Raw genomic sequence first — 23,699 nt, forward strand, 5'->3', positions numbered from 1 at the left:
AGTGTGGTAAGTTTAAGGAACACTGTGGTAGAAACCAGGAGAATGTGAAGGAAACTGGCCCGCGATAGAACTAGAAAAGTAGGCAAGATTCACCTATGAAAGGTGTCTGTTTACCATGAAAAGTGAAAGTCGCTCCGTCGTGTCCAACTTTGTGACCCCATGGACTAAACAGTCCATGGAATTCTCCAGGCCAGAATACTGGAATGGGTTGCCTTTCCCTTCTCCAGGGGATCTTCCTGACCCAGGAATCGAACTGGGGTCTCCTGACTTACAGGCAGATTCTTTACCAACTGAACTATCAGGGAAACCACAAAAAAGACCTTGGATTTCGTCCTAAGAGCATTGAAGGTCAAACCATCCTTTCTCGGCCTATCTTCACATCACTGAAATTGACGGGGTGGCCTCGCTGGCACCAAAATAAAAGACTAAATTGGGCAGGAGTTGTAGGAGGAGGGAAATGGGAGAAGAAGGAGTCACTCCTACTGCAAATGCTGCCCACAGAGGACCGTACTGCACCTCACAGCCCGTCCCACTGTCTCATCACCACGCGGCATGATCACGGCTCTCCCGCCTCAGCCCTGTACAGCCCGTCCCACTGTCTCATCACCACGCGGCATGATCACGGCTCTCCCGCCTCAGCCCTGTACAGCCCGTCCCACTGTCTCATCACCACGCGGCATGATCACGGCTCTCCCGCCTCAGCCCTGTCGTGTGCCTGTTTCCTTAGGGAATCACTGGCATGGATGCCTTCACCTGGCTCTTCAAGACAAGTGGATGTCAGCTCTGCTCCCCCCCAGCATAATCCCTTTTCAGAAAGGTAAGATAGGGCTGCATTTCTGTCAACATTCCTCCCAGTGATGTGAGGTCCAACCACACCAAAGCCCTGCTTAAAAGCCTTGCAACATTTTTCCTTTAAAAATATTTTATTGTTTGACAGAAACAAAAAAAATCTGAAAAGTTAAAAAAAGAAGAAAAAAACCCCCAAATCCCAAAGATCATAAGCCTAAACAGTAGTTGGTTGCTAATGCCTGAAAATACTATCATTTGGATTTACTTCTTTGCGTCTAGCAAGCATGTGGGAAGCTGAGAGACCTCCTTTAAGGCTCCAACCTTTGACTCCCATCCAGACCCCTGATGATGAGCTGAGTGATACTGGGTGAGGCAACCCTCAGGATCTCCCTTCCTCATGCCAGAGGGCCTCTAAAGCAGCACCCCCACCACCAACCCCACCCAGCTCTGGTGGATGAGTTGAAGAAAACTAATTCCTCAGAGATAAGAGTGGGGAGAGAGTCCAGGGCGGGGCAGCTCCAGGCTGTTCTTGGGACTAGAGGGCGGTGCCAAGGACAGACCACCACTCCAGAGAGGGCTTTAGTGTCTGCCTGGAGGAATCAGTTCTAATCGCCAGGACTGGGAACCGAAGCCCAATTTTAAGAAGACTAACTGCTGACTTTCCTTGACTCTGTTACAATATCCTCTTTAGATAAACTGGCAAAAAAAAAAAAAAAAGACATTCAGTCCCAGAATACAGTTGTTTCGCAATGCAATTTCGTAGACTAGTTGTTCCCTGTTTGCTTCCAGTCTACCACGAGCTCCACCCACCTCTTGTAGGGACTCATTTTTATAGTCTCATCTAAAGAAGAAATGCTTCGCTTTACTGATTACGCATGCTTACTAAGTTTACTGTGAAAAAAAAAAAGACTGGACTGTATTGTCGTTTTGTAGTAAAGGGAGGGGAGAGAGAGAGGAAGGGAGGGGAAGAGGAAGAAAGAATCCAGATACCTGCTCTTAACAACTGGATCTACAGTCTTTCTAGTTAGAGCTATCTTTTCAAAAACCAGATTAGATTACACTGCCTAACTCTTTTTCTTCTTAGTTTTCCCCACTCATCAACATAGGAACATCTTCCCAAAGTCTAAATAGTCTTCCTTAGCACCATTTTTGGTTACTACAGATGGTTTCATCTTCTCAGTATACCCCTTTTTTAGCCTGTTATGGACTATCCATACTATAAGTTTTTGTTACTGTGTTTTAAATAACAGATATAAACATATTCTGATATGTACATTTTTTTTCTGCAGTCTCAGACTATTCCTTTAGGAAAAAATATTTTTAGAAATGGGTAGATCTGCTACATCAAAAATTTTTTGTTTATTTTAAAAGCTTTTAATGATTATCATGAAATTACCCTTCAGAAACAATGTATATAGTCCCATTAGCAGTGTATCTAAGTCCATCCACATTTTCACCAGCACAGGGTATTATTGTTTTTAAAAATCTCTACTAAATTTGATTATCCTGCCCTGATTTTAATATTTATTTACTCAAGGAGTAAAGTAGGGCTTTCCTGGCAGCTCAGTGGTAAAGAATCTGCCTGCCAGTACAGAAGACACGGGTTCGATCCGTGGTTCAGGAAGATGCCACATGCCTCAGAGCAACTAAGCCTGAGCACCCCCACTACTGAGCCTGTGCCCTGGAGCCCAGGTACCGCAACTACTGAAGCCCAAGCACCCGGCAGCCCGTGCTCCTCAGCAAGAGAAGCCGCTGCGATGAGAAGCCCGTGCACCGAACTAGAAAGCAGCTCCCGCTCCCCGCAACTAGAGAAAAGCCCTTACCGCGTGAAGACTCAGCACAGCCAACAATAAGCCAACAAATAAAATTATAAAACAGAAAAAGGAGCAAAGTAGGGGAAAAGATTTTCCATGGAGCCGCAAAGCATCTAAGAAATGGGGAACTGCGATTCTGAAGCATAATCTAAGCACAGGATCAGTAAATATTTGCATACATTCTATGTATTAATAGATCTTTTTTTTAGCAGAGTTACTTTACCATAATGGGTATACTGGCTGGAGTAGGAGACTTGCCTCAAAGTCCTTTGTGCTTCCTGGCCACAGAGCAGAAAGTAAACAGATAGTGAGGTCTCTGTCTCAGGTTTCTCTTATATGAAATAGCTGTTCAATGCACAGGGTGGTTGTGATAGCGAAATAAGAAAATGTGAGTAAAAGTCCTTTGGAAACCATGGCAGCACTAACCCTATGCCGGGGATTCTTACTGCTGCTATAGTTATTGCTGCTGCTGCTAAGTCACTTCAGTCGTGTCCGACTCTGTGCGACCCCAGAGATGGCAGCCCACCAGGCATAGTTATTGCAGCTGATCTTAAATAAGTCATGTTGTTTTCAGACATCATCCCATAATCCCTGGCCATCTAAAGGTTTTCTTGCTGCAACAAGGAAATGGCAACTCACTCCAGTAGTCTTGCCTGGGAAATCCATGGACAGAGCAGCCTGGCAGGCTGCAGTCCGTGGGGTCTTTGCAACTACACCACCACTCTGCAAGCCAGCAGAGTGCAATCCATATCTTTGTCCTAGAGATGTGATAGACTATGTGGGTGAGAGGAAGAGACCTCAAAGCCACCAGGGTCTTACAGCTTCTCAAAGTAACCAGGTGCCGAGACAGATGGCCCTACAAAACCAGTCAGGGATGTCGGAGGAGGAACTGAAACTAGCGTGTGCGCGCGATCAGGGAGGTGAAAGCTCACGGTAGCACCCCAGGCCAAGCTCCACCACAGGCTAAAGGTCTTCAAGCAAGGCCAAGACTGCAGGTCCCTATGCTTGGGAGAGGCTGCTACGAGGCTTCTCTTTGCCTGGAATCCTTGGCAAAACTGCAGAGAGCCCAACTGGGAAGCTGGTAAGGGAGAGGAAAGGGGTTTGGAGAGCGGAGGGTGTTTGAACTTCCTATAGAAAACAACTGGGGGGGACACGGGCCTAAAGAGATGAGTTTATTTCCTGGCAGTTTAAACACAGCTGGTGGGAATGTTAGAGAAGGAGGGCCTGGGAACTCTGGGGAAGAGGAAGGCCATATTTCTCAGCTGCTCGGGCAGCAGAAACTAGTTTGGTCCTGCTGTTTAGCGTTTGTGAGCTTCTCATTAGCATTTGGAGGAAATGGCAGCAGAACACCCACAGAGCCTTTAAAGCTGTGCTCTGCCTGCTGGGCTGAATGGGGGCGGGGAGCCTTCCTGCTCTGACTTCAGCCTGACTTCGACAATCCAGTTATCTCTTGGACACTAAGAAGGAGCTGAATCATTTCTATCCCAGCTAAAGCCCTATGTCTAAAACTCCCCAAATTCTTAGCTACTTTTGTCATTGGTCCAATACAGAAAGCATAGTAATTTCGGAAAGAAAAAAAAATCATTGTAATAGGAAACACTGCATTATTACCTCACTTAATCCTCACTCTAGCTTATGAATTAGGGACTAGCATTATCTTTTTGTTAGAAATAGCATGCTTCAGAAGCAGTTTCAGAAACAGATGCCAAACTCACATCACTAGAAATACATGTGTTACCAGAAGCTTTCCTGAATTTTTGGCGCTCTAATGAGAAATTAGGTGTTTATTTCTTAGGGGGGAAAAAAACAGGCCAATTTTTGGCTCTGGAGCCCAAGGATGGCACATAGGTGTGTCCGTGGATCCAGGTTTTGGTTCTCAAAGAATCAGAGCTAGGCACTGCATGTGTAGCTGTCTTGTCCTGGTCCCCTGAGAGAGAGGAAGTGGAGTGGACTAACATGGAGTTTAAAGCACAAAGAATCCCAGCTCTGTCCATCCCGCCTGCTCTACCAACCCCACTTATTTTGAAACGAAACTCACTTTACAAATGCAAATGACTCACCCTTCGGAGTTGGGGTTTTAGCATCTGACAAGCTAACTGTGGCTTTGAAGACCTTTGGGGAGCTGGGAAGACCTCCCAGGGTTGCTGTTGGAGCCAAAGGAGACTGGGACTGTACAAGGGTTTTTGGTAAATTGTGAAGGAACATTCAGTTTTATAGTGAGAGTCCTGGGTCCTGAATACCTCGAAGCCCATTGAACTAGCCAATGTAAGAGATGAAGTTCTGCAAGGATTCTGTGTAAGGCCCAGGGCAGTATGCTAGTCTTGGCCTAGACCTGCTGCTGTTCTTGAAATCAGATTTCCCATTTCTCCCTGTCCCCTCCTCCCCCACAGCACCATGCAGACTGGGGCCATTCTAGGGCAGGGTTCTGGGCCAGACTGAGTTAGCCACCACACTGCAGCTGTACCGGGAAAGAGAAAACACACCTGAGGCCCCCAGCAGTAAAGCCATGTGAAGGCACTGAGGTGACGCGAGGGGAGGGATGGAGGAGCCTACCAGGGAGGAAGCTGGGAGAGGCCAGCAGAACCAGAAGCCCAAAGTTCAAGATAGCCTAGAAGCCCGATACAAATTGCTGACTGCTCCATGCCCAGCAGGCTCCCCAGATGGCCCTCAAGGCTGGTTTATCAGATGCTAAAATCCCTCCTTCCAAGATAAGTCATTTCCATTTCCAGAAGGAGTTTTACTTCTGAATAACCGAGCTAGATAAAATAACTGAGAGGCAGCAGGTCCTCGCTGGTTAAGAGCTAGGACTTCTGGGCAAAACTGCGTGGGTTTGAACCTTGACTTCACCTCTTGTAAGCTGTGTGACCTTGAGTGGATAATTAACCTCTCTGTGCCTGTAAAGTAGGATTAACAGTAATAGCACCGGGTTATGCACAAACTATGGGAGTTAATCTTTGTCACATACTTAGCACAGGTCCTGGCACATAGCATCCTTAACGTTTTAAAAATAGATACATTTAAAAATTTTTTATTTTTTGGCCTCTCTGAGCTGCCTGCAGGATCCCAGTTTTCCGGCCAGAGATCCAACCCCTGCCTGTTGCAGTGGGGTCCTAACCACGGGGCCACCAAGGAATTCCCAAAATAGGTAATATTTTATGAATGCATCTCCCTCACTAGATATCCGCTCTGAGAGTAAGGGCCCTGTCTTGATTTGTTTATTGTACATCAGTGTTTAGCATGTGTGTGCGCTCAGTCATGTCCAACTCTTTGCAACCCCATAGACTATAGTGCGCCAGGCTCCTCTGTCCATGGGATTCTCCAGACAAGAATACTGGAGCAGATTGCCATTTCCTCCTCCAGAGGACCTCCCCACCCATGGATCGAACCTGCGTCTCCTGCATTGGCAGGCGGATTCTTTACCGCTGAGCCACCTGGTTTAGCACAGCATATAATAAACTGTCAACTCTAGATAAAGTGGTTTAGTTGTTAAGTCGCGTCTGACTCTTGCGGCCCCAAGAACTATAGCCCACCAGGCTCCCCGTCCATGGCATCCTCCAGGCAAGAATACTGGAGTGGGTTTGTCATTTCCTTCTATAGGGGATCTTTCCCACCCAGGAATCGAACCATGGTCTCCTGCGTTGGAGGTAGATTCGTTACCAACTGAGCTACAAGGGAATCCCCTCTAGATAAAGTCAGTTCAGTTCAGTTTAGTCACTCAGTTGTGTCCGACTCTTTGCGACCCCAAGAATCGCAGCACGCCAGGCCTCCCTGTCCAACACCAACTCCTGGAGTTCACTCAGACTCACGTCCATCGAGTCAGTGATGCCATCCAGCCATCTCATCCTCAGTTGTCCCCTTCTTCTTCTGCCCCCAATCCCTCCCAGCATCAGAGTCTTTTCCAATGTGTCAACTCTTTGCATGAGGTGGCCAAAGTACTGGAGTTTCAGCTTTAGCATCATTCCTTCCAAAGAAATCCCAGGGCTGATCTCCTTCAGAATGGACTGGTTGGATCTCCTTGCAGTCCAAGGGACTCTCAAGAGTCTTCTCCAACACCACAGTTCAAAAGCATCAATTCTTCGGCACTCAGCCTTCTTCACAGTCCAACTCTCACATCCATACATGACCACTGGAAAAACGATAGCCTTGACTAGCTGGACCTTTGTTGGCAAAGTAATGTCTCTGCTTTGAAGACATTACTCTAGATAAAGGGACCCTCTCAAACCCTTCCTAGACTCCCCACTACAGAGAAGTAGGGCCGAAGCTCTGGCTCTGCCCACAGAAGCAATAAAAGGCACAGCTGCTAGCAGTTGAAGAAACCAAAGTGACCCCAGGAGCTATGCCGTGACACAGTTCCGTGTTCTCAGACCCCCGCACTTCTCCTTATCTTTACTGCACAGGATGTGGGACCCAGAACTCTTTACCTGGAGGAAGTGCTTGGTCTCTGAGTCAGGAGCGTCTGCCCAGGTTCAGGTGTGGGCGGAGTGTCCTTGGTCTGCCACACTCCCCCAAGGAAAAACAGTCCCAGACAGCTCTGCAGCCTGTGGGCAGAGGGCCGGCCTCCTTCCCCTGCTCTCCAGGGACCTGGTTCTTCTGTGGAGATGTGGGCTGCACGCACATGTAACAGAGAGCTGGCTCCAGTCTATTTTCTCCCTAAAATTGTCAACATTTCCCCCTCAACTCACAAGGTAATCAATATTTGCAGGACTCTCTAATGGAGACCTCTAGTTGGGGCCAAAGTAAAGTGATGTCCCACAGACTCCAAGTCAACTATGTTGTATGCAGCACCGAGAGAGAATAAATACCAACAGTGAAACACTCCATTGATTCTAAGACACAGTCCAATCTCATAGAGGCTTCAGTGTGAAAAAGTTGCGTCTTAGAATTGGTGAAGACAGGGCACTGTTGCTACGTACAAACAGCAAGAAGAGAAGAGAAGCACCCAGAAGGGAACATTCTCATGGTCCACCACCAAGTCTACCTGCCATGTCTCTGTGTTCCTCCTTTGGCAACACACTGCCCATGCCCCAATCTACATCAACCCCGCACCCATGTACTGGGTGCCATCCCCTCTCAACAGTGTAAGGACCCAACACCCCGGCAACCCCGACTCCTCTCCTCTGCATGGTTGGTTTTTCCTCTCTACTCATGCGTTTCCACACCCCAAAGCCATGAAATCATGTCTTCCTTCTTGATCTCTCTCCAATTCCTTTCTTGGCTGCACTTTATACAAAATTCCTTAGAAGAGATGGGCACTCTTGTTACGTGTCCTCTCCTCCCACGTGTTTCTTTGAACCCTGATGGGAACACCAGGCTTCCATCCCCCTTGCTCCATCTGAAGTTTCTAGCCAGGTCCTCAGTGGTCATCCATGGCCAAACCCAAGGGTTGACACCAGTCCTTAGACCCCTCCCCTCTCAGCAGTAACTGGCTTCCAGGATACCATCCTTTCCCGGTTCTCCCCCCAACTTCCTGTCCTCCTCCATACTCTGGCATGCCCTGGGGACCACGCCTCTTCTCTACCTGACCTCACTGCCCCGGTGATCTCACCCAGTCCCGTGGCTTTAATTACCATCCTCACTTTACTAACTACGGTCTGCAGCTCTGGTCCCTCTCCTGAACTCAGGGATTCTATATCCTGATAGGTGCCTCAAACTAATAATGTCCAAAACCAAACTTCGGAATCCTAACCTCGAGAAGTCTTCCCCATCTTAATAAATAGTTCTTTCCAGTTACTGTGGCCTAACACCTTAGAATTTCAAACCATCCTTGGCTACTCATCCAATCCATCGATAAGTTCTTTTGGATTTCAAAACCCGCAGATTAAGATCGCGTCTCACCGTCTCCGCTTGCTCTTACCCCAGCGCACATCCCCACGTTCTATCACCTGGGCCATCGCAGGAGTGGCCTATTGGCTTCCCTCTGTCCACGCCTTCTCCTGCGTTCCATCCCCCACGCAAAAGCCAGAGTGATCCTTTAAAAGGACGCCAAACCTTGAACTGTCCTTGCTTGAATTCTCCTATCTCAGGCAGAGGAAAACTCCTCTGCAGACTCTGGCTCCTGGCCCCTCGGGGCTCCCTTCTCTCCACTCTTCCCTCTCTTAGTTGGTTCCAGTCGTACGTACTGGCCTCCTTGCTATTTTGAAAATACACTAAGCACTCTCACACTTCAGTTTCTTCCTCCCACACCATGACTGAGTTACGTACTCACCGCCTCACCCCCGAGGTCTGGGCTCCACGGTCACATTGTTAGTGTGGCCTCCCTGACTGTCCCCCACACAATGGCCCACCCCACACCACGCCCCCCTTGTCCTTTCATGTCACAGCCTCACATATCACACATCTGGGTGTTGTTTTTGCCTCTGACTGTGGCCCCCACTTTAATGTAAGCTCCATGATGTCAGGGATTTTGTTCACCGTGTATCCTCAGCACCTCTGAGGCTGCCTGGCAGATGGAGAGGCCCCAAGACTTATGGGGTGACCCCTGAAGTGGAAGAACACTTTATTCAGAAATGTTAGGAGCATGACTATTTTTCCTACTTTTTCCTACAATTTGGTTACTAGGAGTTAAGAGAAAAGTGAATACGTAAGTGTTTCCTGGAAGTTGCCTGAAAACACGGAAAACAGCTGCTGCGTTAATCTTACCAAAGGATCTTGTCTGAAAGCGTCTGTTCGAGGGCCCAAGTGTGTTTGTGCAACAGAGCAGTCTGTCCAGGCTTGGGCGGCGGTTGCGGGGGGCAGTTGCTGAAATGACCCAGAGGACCTCTGTGCCAAGGGTCTTCCCACCCTTCCTCCCCACCCTCACCTCCTTGCCCTCTGGGTCTGACTGTCTACAGGGGCCTGACCTTCCTTGCTCAGCTTCTCTCCCCGTTTCCCCACCAGGCCTCCCTCTGTGTACCATTCCCTTGGCTCTTTCCCTGACCCTTCTTAAGTCGTTTATCAGGTGTTGGTGCCCCATCTGTCTGTCCCCTCCCCAACACAACCCCTACCGTAACCAAGACTGTGAAGCATCTGAAGGCTTAAGTTGTGTGAGTGTGTTTTTGTTTTAATTTGACTGCACTGGGTCTTGGTTGCGGCATGTGGGACCCAGGTCCCTGACCAGGGATTGAACCCGGGCCCCCTGCATTGGGAGCATGGCGTCTTAACCACTGGACCACCAGGCAAGTCCCTTGGAGTTGTGTCTTACTTATCTTTGTAGCCCTAACCCCTATCATAGTGCCTGGTATATGGAAGGTGCTCCAGAAGTGTTTACTGAGTAACTGAATGAACTCTCGTGGTTGACAACCTGGCTTTTTCACAATTTTCTGGAGACACGGTGAGCTTATTAATGCAAAGCTTTGCTCATGCCACTGTCTCCAACCAGCATTCCCTACCCCTCATTTCTACACACACACACACAGAGCTATCCTTTGATAGCTAACTCTTAGAGAAGCAGAATATTTCAGCTCTGAAAGCATGTTTTGCTTATTTGCAACATTCTAATACAGACTTAACAGTTGATAAAGTTGGTAGTTGATTTATCAGTTTCATCAAATACCGTTTTCTTCATGAAGGCTTTCTCTGCAGTTCCAAGCAATGCTCATCTGTCCCCTGCCAGCAGTGTGCTGCGTGGAGGGTTGGTTTCAGAGAGAGGCTGTCAAGCACCGCATGTTGTCATGAGGTGGTGTGTAAGGGCTAGGGTCACGCTTTGTGGTTCAAATCCAGGTTTCCTACTTTTGAGCTGCCTGGCCTTGGCCCAGTGACTTTCTCTCTGAGCATTTGTTCCCTCATCTATAAAACAGAGATAATAATAACCTCCTGTTGGGGGGTTGTTGGGGACAACAGGGGGGCTGTTGGGAACATTCAATGAAAGCACATAGATCATGATCAATGAATGATTGGGAAGATCCCCTGAAGAAGGGGAAGGCGACCCACTCCGGTATTGTGGCCTGGAGTATTCCATGGACTGTATAGTCTGTGGGGTCACAAAGAGTCAGACACAACTAAGCGTCTTCCATCACCATCACTATTATCTTACCATTTAAGCCTTTGATATGACTGACTACTTTACGTGGTATTGTGTTTTGTGATACTGTGTTGTATTTCTTTCTGGTTTTGGCCACCCTGCAGGGCATGTGTTCCCTATCCAGAAATTGAACTTGCATCTCCTGCATTGGAAGGCAGTCTTAACCACTGGACCACCAGGGAAATCCCTGCGATGTATTTCTAATTCTGTCATATATATAAATTCTCTCTTAAATGACGGTTCAAGTTCCTGGAAGGCATGGATCATGAACAAATAGGAGGCCTAAAATGACCAGAGAGGAATCTACTTGTTTTAATAGCATGAATCAGTTCCTGGTTCCCAGGGCTGTATCTTTTTAACTAGTTACCATATCATTTTCTCAGACTTGGGTTAAGGAAGAGGGGCAGACATTTCACATATGGTCACATAAATAATTCTTCTAAAAAAGTATTTGTAAGTCACCATGGCGGGTGGGAGTGTGTTGTGTGGGGGAGTAGAGAGGAAACTTTTGGCTCAGAGCTGCAGCTCTTTTCCTAATCAGCAGGAATGATTAATTGGAAGCAATGCTACATAGGGCATGAAAGTTAAAGTTGCTCAGTTGTGTCCAACTCTTTGTGACCCCATGGACTGTAGTCTGCCAGGCTCCTCTGTCCATGGAATTCTCCAGGCCAGAATACTGGAATGGGTAGCCGTTCCCTTCTTCAGGGGACCTACCCGTCCTGATCGAACCCAGGTCTCCTGCGTTGCGGGCAGATTCTTTACCGTCTGAGCCACCAGAGAAGCCCAAGAATTCTGTAGTGGGTAGAAGATCCTCTATCAGAGGATCTTCCTGATCCAGGAATTGAACCATTGCATTGCACTGCAGGCAAATTCTTTACCAGCTGAGCTACCAGGGGAGCCCCGAGCCTGCATAAAGGCTGGGCCCTGGTTCTCCATGTTGGTTCTGCCTTTGCTGACTGTGTTACTTCATGGAAGTTATTTGCTCAGACAGTAAACAATCTGCCTGCAATGCAGGAGACTCAGGTTCGATCCCTGGGTTGGGAAGATCTCCTGGAGAAGGAAATGGCAACCCACTCCAGTATTCTTGCCTGGAGAATTCCGTGGACGGAGGAGCCTGGTGGGCTACAGTCCATGGGGTTGCAGAGTCAGACGTGACTGAGCAACTAACCCTTTCACTTCCAATCCTTATTTGCAGAGTACAGTTTGGTCACCAAAAATTGACCCAGAGGGTCTGTGTGGCCAAGGATCCTCTCTCCTTCCCCCCTACCCCTACCTCCTTGCCCACGTAGGGCTATGGTAAGAATTAAATATTAAATGCCAGGCACACAGTTAAGGGCTCAATATGTGGTTATTGTTTTTGTGACAACTTCTTTGTTCATTTGCTCCAGTTCTGGGGCAGGTCTTAGAGTCGGCCACCAGTGGATGCATTTTAAATACCTCCAGGACAAAGAAGGGCCCTGTTGAGTGTCACACAGGTGACAGAAGCTGCCTGGTGCCAGGAGCTTCCCCTGCTCTGAGCAAGTGCCCAGACATCCTGACTACTCCTCTGTTGCTGGGTAGCTGGGCCACCAGGAAAAGCCAAAGTTCTGACTCCTATTATTTTATTTGCCTTTCTCAAACTAATCTGGCATGAGAATCAGAATTTTAGAGCAGCAAGAGCTCTTGGGGCAGGATCTCTGAGAGGCGGTAAAGGCACAGGTGTTGGGGCCAGACTGCACTAAGTTGAGGACCCAACACTGACCCCTACCAGCAGGGTAACCTGAGGCAGTGACCCAAGCTATCTGGCTCCAGCTGCTCAGAGTGGGAGCTTGTCAGACACACACAAGCTCAGAGCTGCTGAATCGGGACCTGAATTCAAGATCCACAGGCAGTTCATAGAACTTTAAGGTTTGTAAAGCTAGGATCCAACCCCTTACTCTTCTCATCTGTAAGACTGGGTGAATGGTCAAATGAGAAATGAATACCTTAGCACAGTGCCTGTCTGAGGTATTAACTATCTCTCTTTTTTCCACAGCTCTCACCTTCCCCTTTATACCATGCATCTTGCTGGTTTATAATTGCCTGGCTAGCTGTCTCATCAGAATGGGGACTTTAGAGTAGGGACTATATTTATTATGTTCACTGCTGTATGCTCAATGCCTGTCATGGAGTAAGAGCCACCTTGTGACTGATTGACCGACCGAATGAATGAATGAGTAAAGTCCAGGACTGTCTCCTGCCCATTCTCTGAGACACCCCAAGTCGGGCACATTGCTTTACGCAGTACGTTCAATGACAACAAGTTAATGACCCATTCCAACCTCCTCATTTTATAGATGGAGAAATTGAGCTTGTCAGATGCTGGTTAAGCAATTTGCCTAAGGCACCCACATCTGTATATTATTCACCTCTGGTCACTAGCAAGTAGTCTTCTTTGGGACATCTTTATTTTAAACATCTCCCATATGTAACAGCGGTCAAATGACTATCCTCATTTGGAGATGACTGCCTTCTTTTGTTCAGTTCAGTTCAGTTGCTCAGTCGTGTCCAGCTCTTTGCGACCCCATGAACTGCAGCACGCCAGGCTTCCTTGTCCATCACCAACTTAAGAGCTTACTCAAACTCATGTCTGTCAAGTCAGTGATGCCATCCAACCATCTCATCCTCTGTTGTCCCCTTCTCCTCCTGCCTTCAATCTTTCCCAGCATCAGGGTCTTTTCTAATGAGTAAGATATTCGCATCAGGTGGCCAAAGTATTGGAGTTCCAGCTTCAGCATCAGTCCTTCCAATCAATATTCAGGACTGATTTCCTTTAGGACGGACTGGTTGGATCTCCTTGCAGTCCAAGGGACTTTCAAGAGTCTTCTCCAACACCACAGTTCAAAAGCATCAATTCTTCGTTTGTTAGAACTAACAACTTGCTAGACAGGTTGCTTTCCATGGCTGAGAGAGGGGTTTTGTTAGTGCTGCCTACTTATTTATTTTATATGTATTTATTCTGGACATATATGTATATCTTCCTGTCTAGTGGAACAACATTTCTATCATTACTGTTTACTATTTCTTTCTCTTTTTTTTGGTCAGGCTGCACCACTTCTGGGATCTTAGTTCCCTGACCAGGGGTTGAACCTGGGACCCCAACAGTGGAAGCACACACACCCAGGCACACATTGCTGCTGCTAAGTCGCTTCAGTCATGTCTGACTCTGTGCGACCCCATAGATGGCAGCCCACCAGGTTCCCCCATCCCTGGGATTCTCCAGGCAAGAACTCTGGAGTGGGTTGCCAGTTCCTTCTCCAAAGCATGAAGATGAAAAGTGAAAGTGAAGTCACTCAGTCATGTCCGACCCTCAGCGACCCCATGGACTGCAGCCTATCAGGCTCCTCCGTCCATGGGATTTTCCAGGCAAGAGTACTGGAGTGGGGTGCCATTGCCTTCTCCCATGCACACACTACCTTGGCCTAATACTGTAGAACAGTATTAATTCACCCACTAATTCACAAAGTAAGGAAAACTCTACAACCAATAGTGCTAATACTGGCAAACCACTGCCCACCCCACCTTGAAATGTGGCTCTTCTGCTCACCTGTTATACACCATGTATTTATGAGATCTCTATTTTTGCCACCATGTTATGGAATGCAGTTATCGGATTTCTTACATTGTCCTTCTAAATTAAAAATAAAGCAGTTCCTTCATTTTTTTCAGTTTTTTTCCCCCCATTCACTAGGGGATCCAGACAGAGGAGAATAAAATATACTGGGGGGAGGGGGGCTAAGAAGGAAAATTTCAGGGCAAGGGAAGGAAGAGGCAGATGGGAAAGACATGTGGGAATGAAGAAGAAGAGGAAGTTGAGAAAGCAGGGAAAAGGCGATGAATGTGAAATGTGTAAGATGATTTTTATACAATTATTTAACCATGTACAGTATACATAAAAAGGCCTGGAAGGAAACACACCAGTATGATAACTGTAGATCTCCACGCTTACCTGCTGTGTAACATGCAGTGCTGGAGGGTGGGCATGATGCCCCAGCCACGTCAGCTCATGGATGACTTGCTTTGGCCCATGGAGTGTGAGTGGCAGTTCCCCTAGGAACTGAAGACCACCAGAGGCATCAGGTTTTCCTGCTCACCCTCTTGAATTCTTGTGATCTTCCATGGGGAAAAAATTCCTCCTGGTAGGTGCTAGTCTGAGGACCATGAGGAAACACATATGCAGGTGATCAGACTTAAACCAACTCAGCCTGAACCCAAGCCCAACTCAGCCCAGCTGAACACTCAGAGCCTCCATGGACCCAGGAACGAGAACACTAATGTTGTCAGCTGTTGAGAGAGCGAAGTTGGTTTTGTGTGGCAAAGACAGATTCATTCCGGTCTTCTCTGAATGATGGCATAGTTGATGGCTATTTTCTTCCTTATGTTTTTCAAGTATATCTGAGTCAGCTTGCTTTACTTTTAGAGGAAAAGAATAAAAACATAAAGAAACATGCATTTCCTACTACATCCTGCATCATTATAATACAAGATCAAACTTATCTGAACTGTACACACAGAACATAATTAATGACTGTTAAGGCAACTTTAAAAGTGTTAGTATGCTAATTCACATATGTTTTCTCTCACATTCCTCTGCACAGTTAACAACGAAGTTCCTATTTCTGTTCCTATTTCTGTATATATTCTTGAAAAAGCAGTTATTTCTGAGGCTGTATTTTAGGATCTGATTATATCATACACAGGGTTTCCCTGATGCCTCAGACAGTAAATAATCCACCTGCAATGTGGGAGACCTGGGTTCGACCCCTGGGTTGGGAAGATCCCCTGGAGAAGGGAATGGCTACCCACTCCAGTATTCTGGCCTGGAGAATTCCATGGACAGAGGAGTCTGGAGGGCTACAGTCCGTGGGGTCATAGAGTCAGATATGACTTAGTGACTTTCACTTTCTCATATCACACACAAAGGCAAGCTCAGGAGCTTGCGAGATCTTATTCAGTTTAAGAGAGTTAACACAAAGCTAATTCTCTGTCAAGCGTTGATACTTTAGAACTAACCTTTTCCTCTTCCATTGTTCTTCGGTCAGGATAACTCTTTGCTTTATTGACTTTTCTCATTCATTATGGGAAGTAGGGAGGTGAGAATAAAAGGGGCAAGAAGACTTCCTTGGTGGTCCAGTGTTTAAGACTCCGTGGTTTGACTGCAGGGGGCGCAGGTTCAATCCCTGGTCGGGCAACTAAGATTCTGCTTGCCAAGCGGTGTGGTCAAAAAATTTAAAAAATACATACAAGCCACTGCTTTATAAGTGGCTTTTAAAGAAATAAATGAAGGGGCAGGAAAGGAACCTCAAAGAATGCATGGATGGGAAAAAGGAAGAAGATTGATGAGGAGGAAGAAAATGGATCAGGAAGAGGGAAGTGATGAAAGGGGAGAGGTGGGGAAATGAGGTAGCAGGTGAAACAGGAGAGGCTGGGGCCACAGGACAAGGACTGGTCCAAGAGGCTTCAGAGACGTGGTATCACTTGGCTCCTCACTGTTACACCTGTCATTATTACCTATGTTTGCTCTAAGTGCCACAAAGCCAAACTCCCCCCAACCTTCCAGTCCTCCCCAGCTCGACGCTCCCCTCTCTCCTCCACTAACTCACCTCTGCCTCCCCTATCCCGGCTCCGTCATTCCGCGTCTGCCTTCCTGTGTTCTCCGTCACTTTGTTCTCCTTCCAAAATTCTCTCCAGCTCCTCGTGGTCCCTCCAAATTCTGGCCATCCTTTGAGGACCCATGCAAGCCTCCTGCTCCCTAAAGCATTCACAGCTCACCCCTCTCTGAACTGTGGCCCCGGTCTCTCCCCGAGCTCCAGCCTCATAAATCTCATCATAGTGTCTAGTAGTATCCCCAAATGTGTCTGACTTCCAAACCCTACCTTAGGATGTAAGCTCAGTGAGGCAGAGGTAGGGTTTGGTTTGTTCACTGCTGTATCCCAGTGCCCAGAGGACTGCTTGGCACCAAACAGGCACTCGATAGCTATTAGTTGAATGTATCCCAATGTTCACAGCAGCATTATTTACAACAGCCAAGATATGGAAGCATTCTAAGTGTCCATCAACAGATGAATAGAAAAGGAACAATGGAGTACTACTACTCAGCCATAAAAAAGAACAAAATTTTGCCATTTGCAGCACGGATGGACTCAAAGGGCATTACTAAGTGAAATAAGTCAGAGAAAGACAAATACTGTATGATTTCACTTATATGTGGAATCTCAAAAATACAACAAACCAATGAATTTAACAAAAAAGAAGCGGACTCAGATATAGAGAGCAAATCAGTGGTTACCAGTGCTTCGAGGGGAAGGGAGGGGGCTACATAGGGGCAGGGCAGTGGGAGATACAGACTACTGGGTATAAGATGGGCTCAAGGACATACCATACAACACAGGGAAGATAGCCAATATTTTGCAATAACTGTAAATGGAAAGGAACCTATAAAAATTATATAAAAATGTTTAAGAGTAAAAATAACTATTCATTTCAAACCAGTCAATACTAAAGGAATATTCATTGGAAGGACTGATGCTGAAGCTGAAGCTCTGATACTTTGGCCACCTGATGAGGAGAGCAGACTCATTGGAAAAGACCCTGATGCTGGCAAAGATTGAAGGCCAAAGGAGAAGCGGGTAGCAGAGGATGAGATGGTGAGATAGCATCACCGACTCAATGGATATGAATTTGAGCAAAGTCTGGGAAATAGTAAAGGACAAAGGAGCCTGGTGTGCTGCAGTCCATGGAGTCTCAAAGAGTCACGACTCAAAAAAAGGGTCTCACAAAGACACGACTTAGTGACTGAATAACAAAAACAATTAATTGAAAAAAATGAATGAACTCCTATAGTAGCAACAGCCAGGAGGACAAATTCACTTGCATTGCATTGCCTACTGATGTTGCTTGGCTGTCTAATTTTCTCAGCTGGACTGCAAAAATCCTTTAGGATCAGGAGCCCTATGCATGTGTATTCCTCTGGGCTTTAAGCACAAAGCTGTGCACATAGGCGATTTATTCACAGTCCCACAACAGAACAAGCCCATGTCTAAAGCCACCTTTCTCAAAGTCTGGGAACCACATGCTAACTCACGCAAAGCATATATTTGCTCCTATCCACAGACTCTTAAGTACGTGTGCTTGAGCCCTGTATCAAATCAGTATAATACATTTTCCTGTGTTTCATTGTCATTGTTCTTTAATGGGGCATGTTTTATCTACGCATCTGATTAGAAGCAGGCTCGGAGTCCTTTCTGACTCTGTTCCCCCCTGCAGTGGTCTGCCAGCACCACCTGAGCACCCAGAAGAAGCTCAAGGCAGGCCAACCTTGACTAGAGACAAAGGCCTTGCAGGGCTTGAGACCTGTTGCCCTGCAAGTCCCTGCGAGGCTGACAGCAGAGCTTCTGATTGGCTGCCAGTGACGTCACACTCCTGGCACGCTTTCTCCCCAGATGTACATCTGCTTTATCTTAGTGCCCCTTTCACAATAGCAACAAGACACAACAGGAAGCAAACGTCTAGAGCCGGTCCATCCGCGCCAGGCTCAGCGTTTCTCACGGCATCGCTCTGACAAAAAGGTCGCTTCACGTCAGTTCTGTGGGCTTTCCCACCAGAGTAATCGCTGTGGGTGGGGTGGGGTGTTCTATCTTATTTGCTGTCTATACGGAGCTGCTATTGAAATGACTAACAGTCACATCATCGCTGCTTTAGGAAGCAATTATCTGAAAACAAATTCATTTCCTGAGTCATCCAGTTTATTTAGCCTGCATTCCTCTCTTTCTTTTCAAAAAATTACCTCAGGAGGAAAGACATTCAAACTTCTTATAGTACCTGCTGCTCCTTTGTCAGGAGATTATGTAGCTTATTTAGATGGATTCACAGAGGTATTATGTTTGCCCATATTACTCGGTCTGTTCCATTCTAATCCTGAATTTATCAATATTTTCAAAAGACAAATGCCTTTCAGGGTTAATTCCTTTGCCTTTCATGCCTTTGTGTGATAGATGACTAATGCTGTATTCAGTAGCTCATCAACTGCCTGGCTTGGTTTTTGCCTTCTTCTCCTTTTCTTTTCCTTTCTTTTCTCTCTCCTTTCCTTCCATTTTTTTTTTTTTTTTAAGATATGAGTATGTGTTTTAGAGAAACAAATACTTTCATATCTTCTTGAAATTCTGTATGAGTTTCCTGTAGCTGCTGTAGCAAATTACCACAAACTCGGAGGCTGAAATCAATTGGAATACACTTTCTCTTTTCTGGAGGGCAGAAGTCTGAAATCAGTACCTTCTGCTGGAAAGAGAGGTGTCCGCAGGTGATAGCAGGGGGTTCTTAAAGAGAATCTTGCCTCTTCCAGCCTCTGGTGGTCGGTGAAGTGAAAATTGCTCTGTCATGTCCCACTCTTTGCGACCCCGTGGACTTTAGTCCGTGGAATTCTCCAGGCCAGAATACTGGAGTGGGTAGCCTTTCCCTGGGGGCTGATGGCCTTTCTTGAATTGTGCTCTTATCACTCCAGCCTCTGTCTCTGCAATCACACCATCGCCCCCTTCGTCCCTTGTGTCTTCGTCTCTCCTGTGATAGTATTTAGGGCCCTCTTGGATATCCCAGTATAACTTCTCCATGGCAATAGCCTTTACTTAATCCCATCTGCAAAGACCCCTATTCCTTAGAAGGTAAAATTTACAGGTGTCAAGAGTTAGGATCTGCTATCTTGGGGGACATTATCCAGCCCACCACATTTTCCATTCTCTGCTCTCCACAACTCACAGAGTATTTTCTATCTACTTGTAAAGGTTGATGGAAAGGAAAGAAAGAGCAACTCTAAAGGAGAGAGAAGATAGTTCAGCCTTTCCTTGCCTGTTAATTCCTTCCCGAATGGAGGTGGGTTCCTGCTTCCTAAGAAAACGTGGGAGAGTGGGAGATATTTCACTCTGCAAGCTGTGAGGATGTTGGGGCGTGGGGTGGGGGGTGCGGCGTGAACCCTCTCTTCTTCCGAGGCAGCCAGGGCACTGACACAGGCTCATCCAGTCAGATGTGCTCACTGAGGGCTTCTGACCTGGAGGGTGCAGAGCACACGTCTGCTTCCAGCTCAGATTCCAGCTCAGAGTCGAAGGTCAGGAGTGGTGCCCTGCCCCGCAGCTTCTGGCAGCCTCCCGCAGACCTCCTGCCCTGCAGAGTCTGGCGGCACTCTCCATCTGCTGTTCACCTCCCCCTCCCAGGGCTCCCACTCTCCCCTCCATCCCGGTTCTCTCACATTCCTGTCCATCTGTGAGCTACTACTGAACGTCCTGCATTCCTTGCCTGTTGAAGTTAGCCCGACTTGGTCTCTGTTGTTTGTAATCAGGCACCCTCCCAGACTTAGAAATGGCCAGGTCCAACGCTCTCTTTCTATAAAGCCTGGCCGTCCCTCCACTCAGGGCAAGATCCACACGAGAGGACGATGCAGGCGAGGCTGGAGCAGGGTCTGCAATGCCCAAGGCAGGACTGGTGGGAAACACCTAAATGTCTGTGTGATACATAAAAAGTGCCTTCAGGTTATGAACCCCTGTGCAGAATATGAAAAGAAGGAAAAGTGTATAGCTGTCAGCTGTGGGAGGCAGCCTTAAAAATAAAACATTGTAATGCCCTTTTTACTATCTTGAAATAAAATTCGTCAATAACCTATTTATATAATTTTAAAAGCTTACTACAACTAAAGGAAAAAATTATATGTAAATAATTATCTGTGTATAAAATATTATAAATTATTAAAGGAAATACTTCGTATATATAAATGTAGACTTCAACATGTAAAAATGCTCACATCACTGCAAGCGTGCTTAGTCACTTCAGTCGTGTACGACTCTGTCGCCCACCAGGCTCCTCTGTCCATGGGATTCTCCAAGCAAGAACACTGGAGTGGGTTGCCATTCCCTCCTCCAGGGGATTTTCCTGACCCAGAGATGGAACCCGCATATCCTGTGACTCCTGCAGGCAGATTCTTTATCACTGAGCCACCCAGAAGCCCATGACTACATCAGAGGGCCCTGCAAGTTTATAACATGGAGAACTACATTCCATTGAATGAAAACCAGAGAGCAGAACCAGACACAGAGCACAATTAAAGGCCTTCCGAAGAACAAACGCTACAGATGCATATCTACCCATATCACTCTATGTACAGAAAGAAAACCAAGAAGAATAAAGTGCTGGGGGAGTAGTGAGGAGGAGAGACTTTCGCATTTGGCCCTCTTTTTGTATTCTTCGTATCTTTAATTAAATTAATGTGTTACTTCTGTCATTAAGAAAAAATAAAACATGAAAAGGAAAGAAAGTGATCAGCGTGGCACTGTGTGCGCCAAGCAGTGTGGGAAAGATGCCAAATCACGTGGGGAAGGGAAGGGCTGGACTAGTTTGCGATGGAGACTCTGCAGCTCCAGGGAGGTGAACACTTTGCTTTCTGTCGTGGTCATCAGAATAAGGTTAGCGATTAGTGGCCACGTGATCTTGTGCAAGGTCACCTCCAGGTGTGCTATCCTGAGGTCGCAGCACTTCCTTATTTATAGCATCACAGTGTTGTTTGTGTTGCTATCACTGCACACCTGGGTCGAAACGCCTTACCTGTGGAGCTGGGAACTCATGCCAAACAGCCAAGGATCCAGGCGGTCCTGCCCCCCATCACCCAGGGTTCTCTGACTGTAACTCGCTTGCACTGTGGCAATCTTCAAGCCAAATACTTGGAGGGCCTTTATTCTTTGGTTTCTTCAACTGACACTTAGTGCAAAGCTAAATATTAGGTGGGTACAAAAGTAATCGCAGTTTTTGTGTTGTTGAAATTAGTCTTTGATATTGGAATACATTCTTAAATAAATGTGGTTATGTTATACATCATTTTCATGCACATTTCTTGCTTTGAATATTTTGCTAATGTTTAATTACTTGCTGTTTATATTTATTTTAGACTATGGAAATCAAGTTAGACAAAAAGCAAATTCGAGAGATTTTCTTATTCGAGTTCATGATGGGTCGTAAAGCAGCAGAGACAACTCGAAACACCAACAATGCGTTTGGCCCAGGAACCGCTAACCAACGAACAGGGAAGTGGTGGTTCAAGAAGTTTTGCAAAGCAGACGAGAACCTTGAAGATGAGAAATGTAGTGGCCGGCCATTGGAAGTTGTCAATGACCAATTGAGAGCCATCATCGAAGCTGATCCTCTTACACAAGAAGTTGCCAAAAAATTCAATGTCAACCATTCTATGGTTGTTCTGCAAATTCGAAAGGTGAGAAAGTTTGATAAGTGGGTGTCTCATGAGCTGAATGCAAGCACAAAATTGTCATTTTGAAGTGTAGTCTTCTCTTATTCTCTTCTCTTCTTCTTGGAGAAGGAAATGGCAACCCACTCCAGTATTCTTGCCTAGAGAATCCCAGGGACAGAGGAGTCTGGTGGGCTGCCGTCTATGGGGTCGCACAGAGTCGGACCCGACTGAAGTGACTTAGCAGCTTCTCTTATTCTACGCAATAATAACAAAACATTTCTCGATGGGATAGTGACATACAATGAAAAATGGATTTTATATGACAACCGGCAACAACCAGCTCAGTGGTTGGACAGAAAAGAAACTCCAAAGCACTTCCCAAAGCCAAACTTGCACCAAAAAAGGTCATGGTCACTGTTTGGTGGCCTGCTGCTGGTCTGATCCACTACAGCTTTCTGAATCCCAGTGAAACCATTACATCTGAGATGTATGCTCAGCAAATCAATGAGATGCACCCAAACTGCAATGCCTGCAGCTGGCATTGGTCAACAGAATGGGCCCAATTCTTCTCCATGACAACATCCGACGGCTTGTTGCACAACAATGCTTCAAAAGTTAAACGAATTGGGTTACAAAGTTTTGCCTCGTCTGCCATATTCACCTGATCTCTTGCCAACTAACTACCACTTCTTCTAGCATCTTGACAGCTTTTTGCAGGGAAAATACTTCCACAACCAGCAGGACACAGAAAATGTTTTCAAAGAGTTTGTCGAATCCCGAAGCACAGATTTTTATGCTACAGGAATAAACAGACTTATTTCTCGTTGGCAAAAATGTGTTGATTGTAATGATTCCTATTTTGATGAATAAAGATGTGCTTGAGCCTAGTTATAATGATTTAAAATTCAGGGTCCGAAACCACAATTACATTTGCACCAATCTAACAGAACACTTCTTTGTTTGCCAAAATCCAAAAGCATTGGAAACAGTATTAGGCCTAAATTCCTGCTCTACAACTTAACAAATATTCTCTGAGCTTTCCTTTCCTTGTCTGTAAAATGAGGATGATTTAAAGTGAAGTAAAAGTTCTTTGCGACTCCATGGACTACACAGTCCATGGAATGCTCCAGGCCAGAATACTGGAATGGGTAGCCTTTCCCTTCTCCAGGGGATTTTCCCAACCCAGGGATCAAACCCAGGTCTCCCGCATTACAGGTAGATTCTTTGAGGATAATATATTCACTTCATAAGGTTTGTTAGGAGTAACAAAAAGATAGTGTATGTCAAACACAGATTTTTAAAACCTGAAGAATTTCAGCTGCCAGCCATCATGAGGAAAGACAGAACCTGGAGTTGCATTCAGCCAAGTTAACTGCCTGCTAAATCAAACGTTAGGAGTCTTCAGAGGGACATGACAGAGATCCAGAACCTTTACAGTTCACAGTTGTATAGATCTGGGTTCTCCAGAAGAACAAACCAATAGGATAGTCCATAAGGAAATGGCTCACACAGATGTGGAGGCTGAGAGGTCCCAAGGTCTGCAGTTGACAAGCTAGAGACCCAAGAAAGCTGATTCCCTGGGAATTCCCTGCCAGTCCCGTAGTTAGGACCTGGCACTTTCACTGCTTTGGCCCAGATTCAAGATCCCACAATGGAAAAAAAAAGCCGATGGTGTAGTTCCAGTCTGAGTCTGAAGGGCAGATGACCAGGAGAGCTGATGATGTAAGTTCAAGTCTGAGGCTGAGAGTCCAAAGGAGGAGAAGGCTGATGTTTCAGCTCGAAGACAATCAGGGAGTGAATTCTACCTTTTTGCCATATTTACACCTTCAGTGAATAGGATAAGGGCCACCTACATCGG

The 23,699-nt window shown here is 46.4% G+C and overlaps 1 protein-coding gene, 1 long non-coding RNA gene and 1 pseudogene across 3 annotated transcripts; all 3 read left to right on the forward strand.

Moving 5' to 3' along the window:
- The first annotated feature begins 2,507 nt into the window (after positions 1–2,507).
- On the forward strand, positions 2,508–6,071 carry LOC102396645. The gene is made up of 3 exons (XR_326872.4): positions 2,508–3,684; positions 5,653–5,748; positions 5,885–6,071. It is a non-coding gene; the product is annotated as an uncharacterized LOC102396645 (long non-coding RNA).
- Positions 6,072–17,950: 11,879 nt separating this feature from the next.
- On the forward strand, positions 17,951–22,074 carry LOC112587933 (histone-lysine N-methyltransferase SETMAR-like). 2 transcript variants are annotated; one of them, XM_044925468.2, is made up of 3 exons: positions 17,951–18,188; positions 19,398–19,485; positions 21,545–22,074. In XM_044925468.2, exons 2-3 carry the CDS (start codon positions 19,402–19,404, stop codon positions 21,926–21,928), a joined length of 468 nt encoding a protein of 155 aa, XP_044781403.2. In that variant the 5' UTR covers positions 17,951–18,188; positions 19,398–19,401; the 3' UTR covers positions 21,929–22,074. The 2 variants fall into 2 exon arrangements, 1 of the variants encoding a protein (XP_044781403.2); XR_003112474.3 differs by lacking the exon at positions 21,545–22,074 and adding an exon at positions 20,463–21,536 and having other exon boundaries at positions 18,078–18,188.
- LOC112577841 lies at positions 22,073–22,994 on the forward strand (annotated as a pseudogene).
- Positions 22,995–23,699: the final 705 nt, after the last annotated feature.

Source organism: Bubalus bubalis, chromosome 11, assembly GCF_019923935.1.
Source record: "Bubalus bubalis isolate 160015118507 breed Murrah chromosome 11, NDDB_SH_1, whole genome shotgun sequence".
Taxonomy (NCBI): Eukaryota; Metazoa; Chordata; class Mammalia; order Artiodactyla; family Bovidae; genus Bubalus; species Bubalus bubalis.

Excerpts from the sequence above, each read along its gene's own strand:
- LOC112587933 (XM_044925468.2), top strand. The coding sequence starts at position 19,402 with ATGGAAAGGAAAGAAAGAGCAACTCTAAAGGAGAGAGAAGATAGTTCA. Across the intron at positions 19,486-21,544 it reads TAATTCCTTCCCGAATGGAG|ACTATGGAAATCAAGTTAGA; the intron begins GTGGGTTCCTGC and ends TATTTATTTTAG.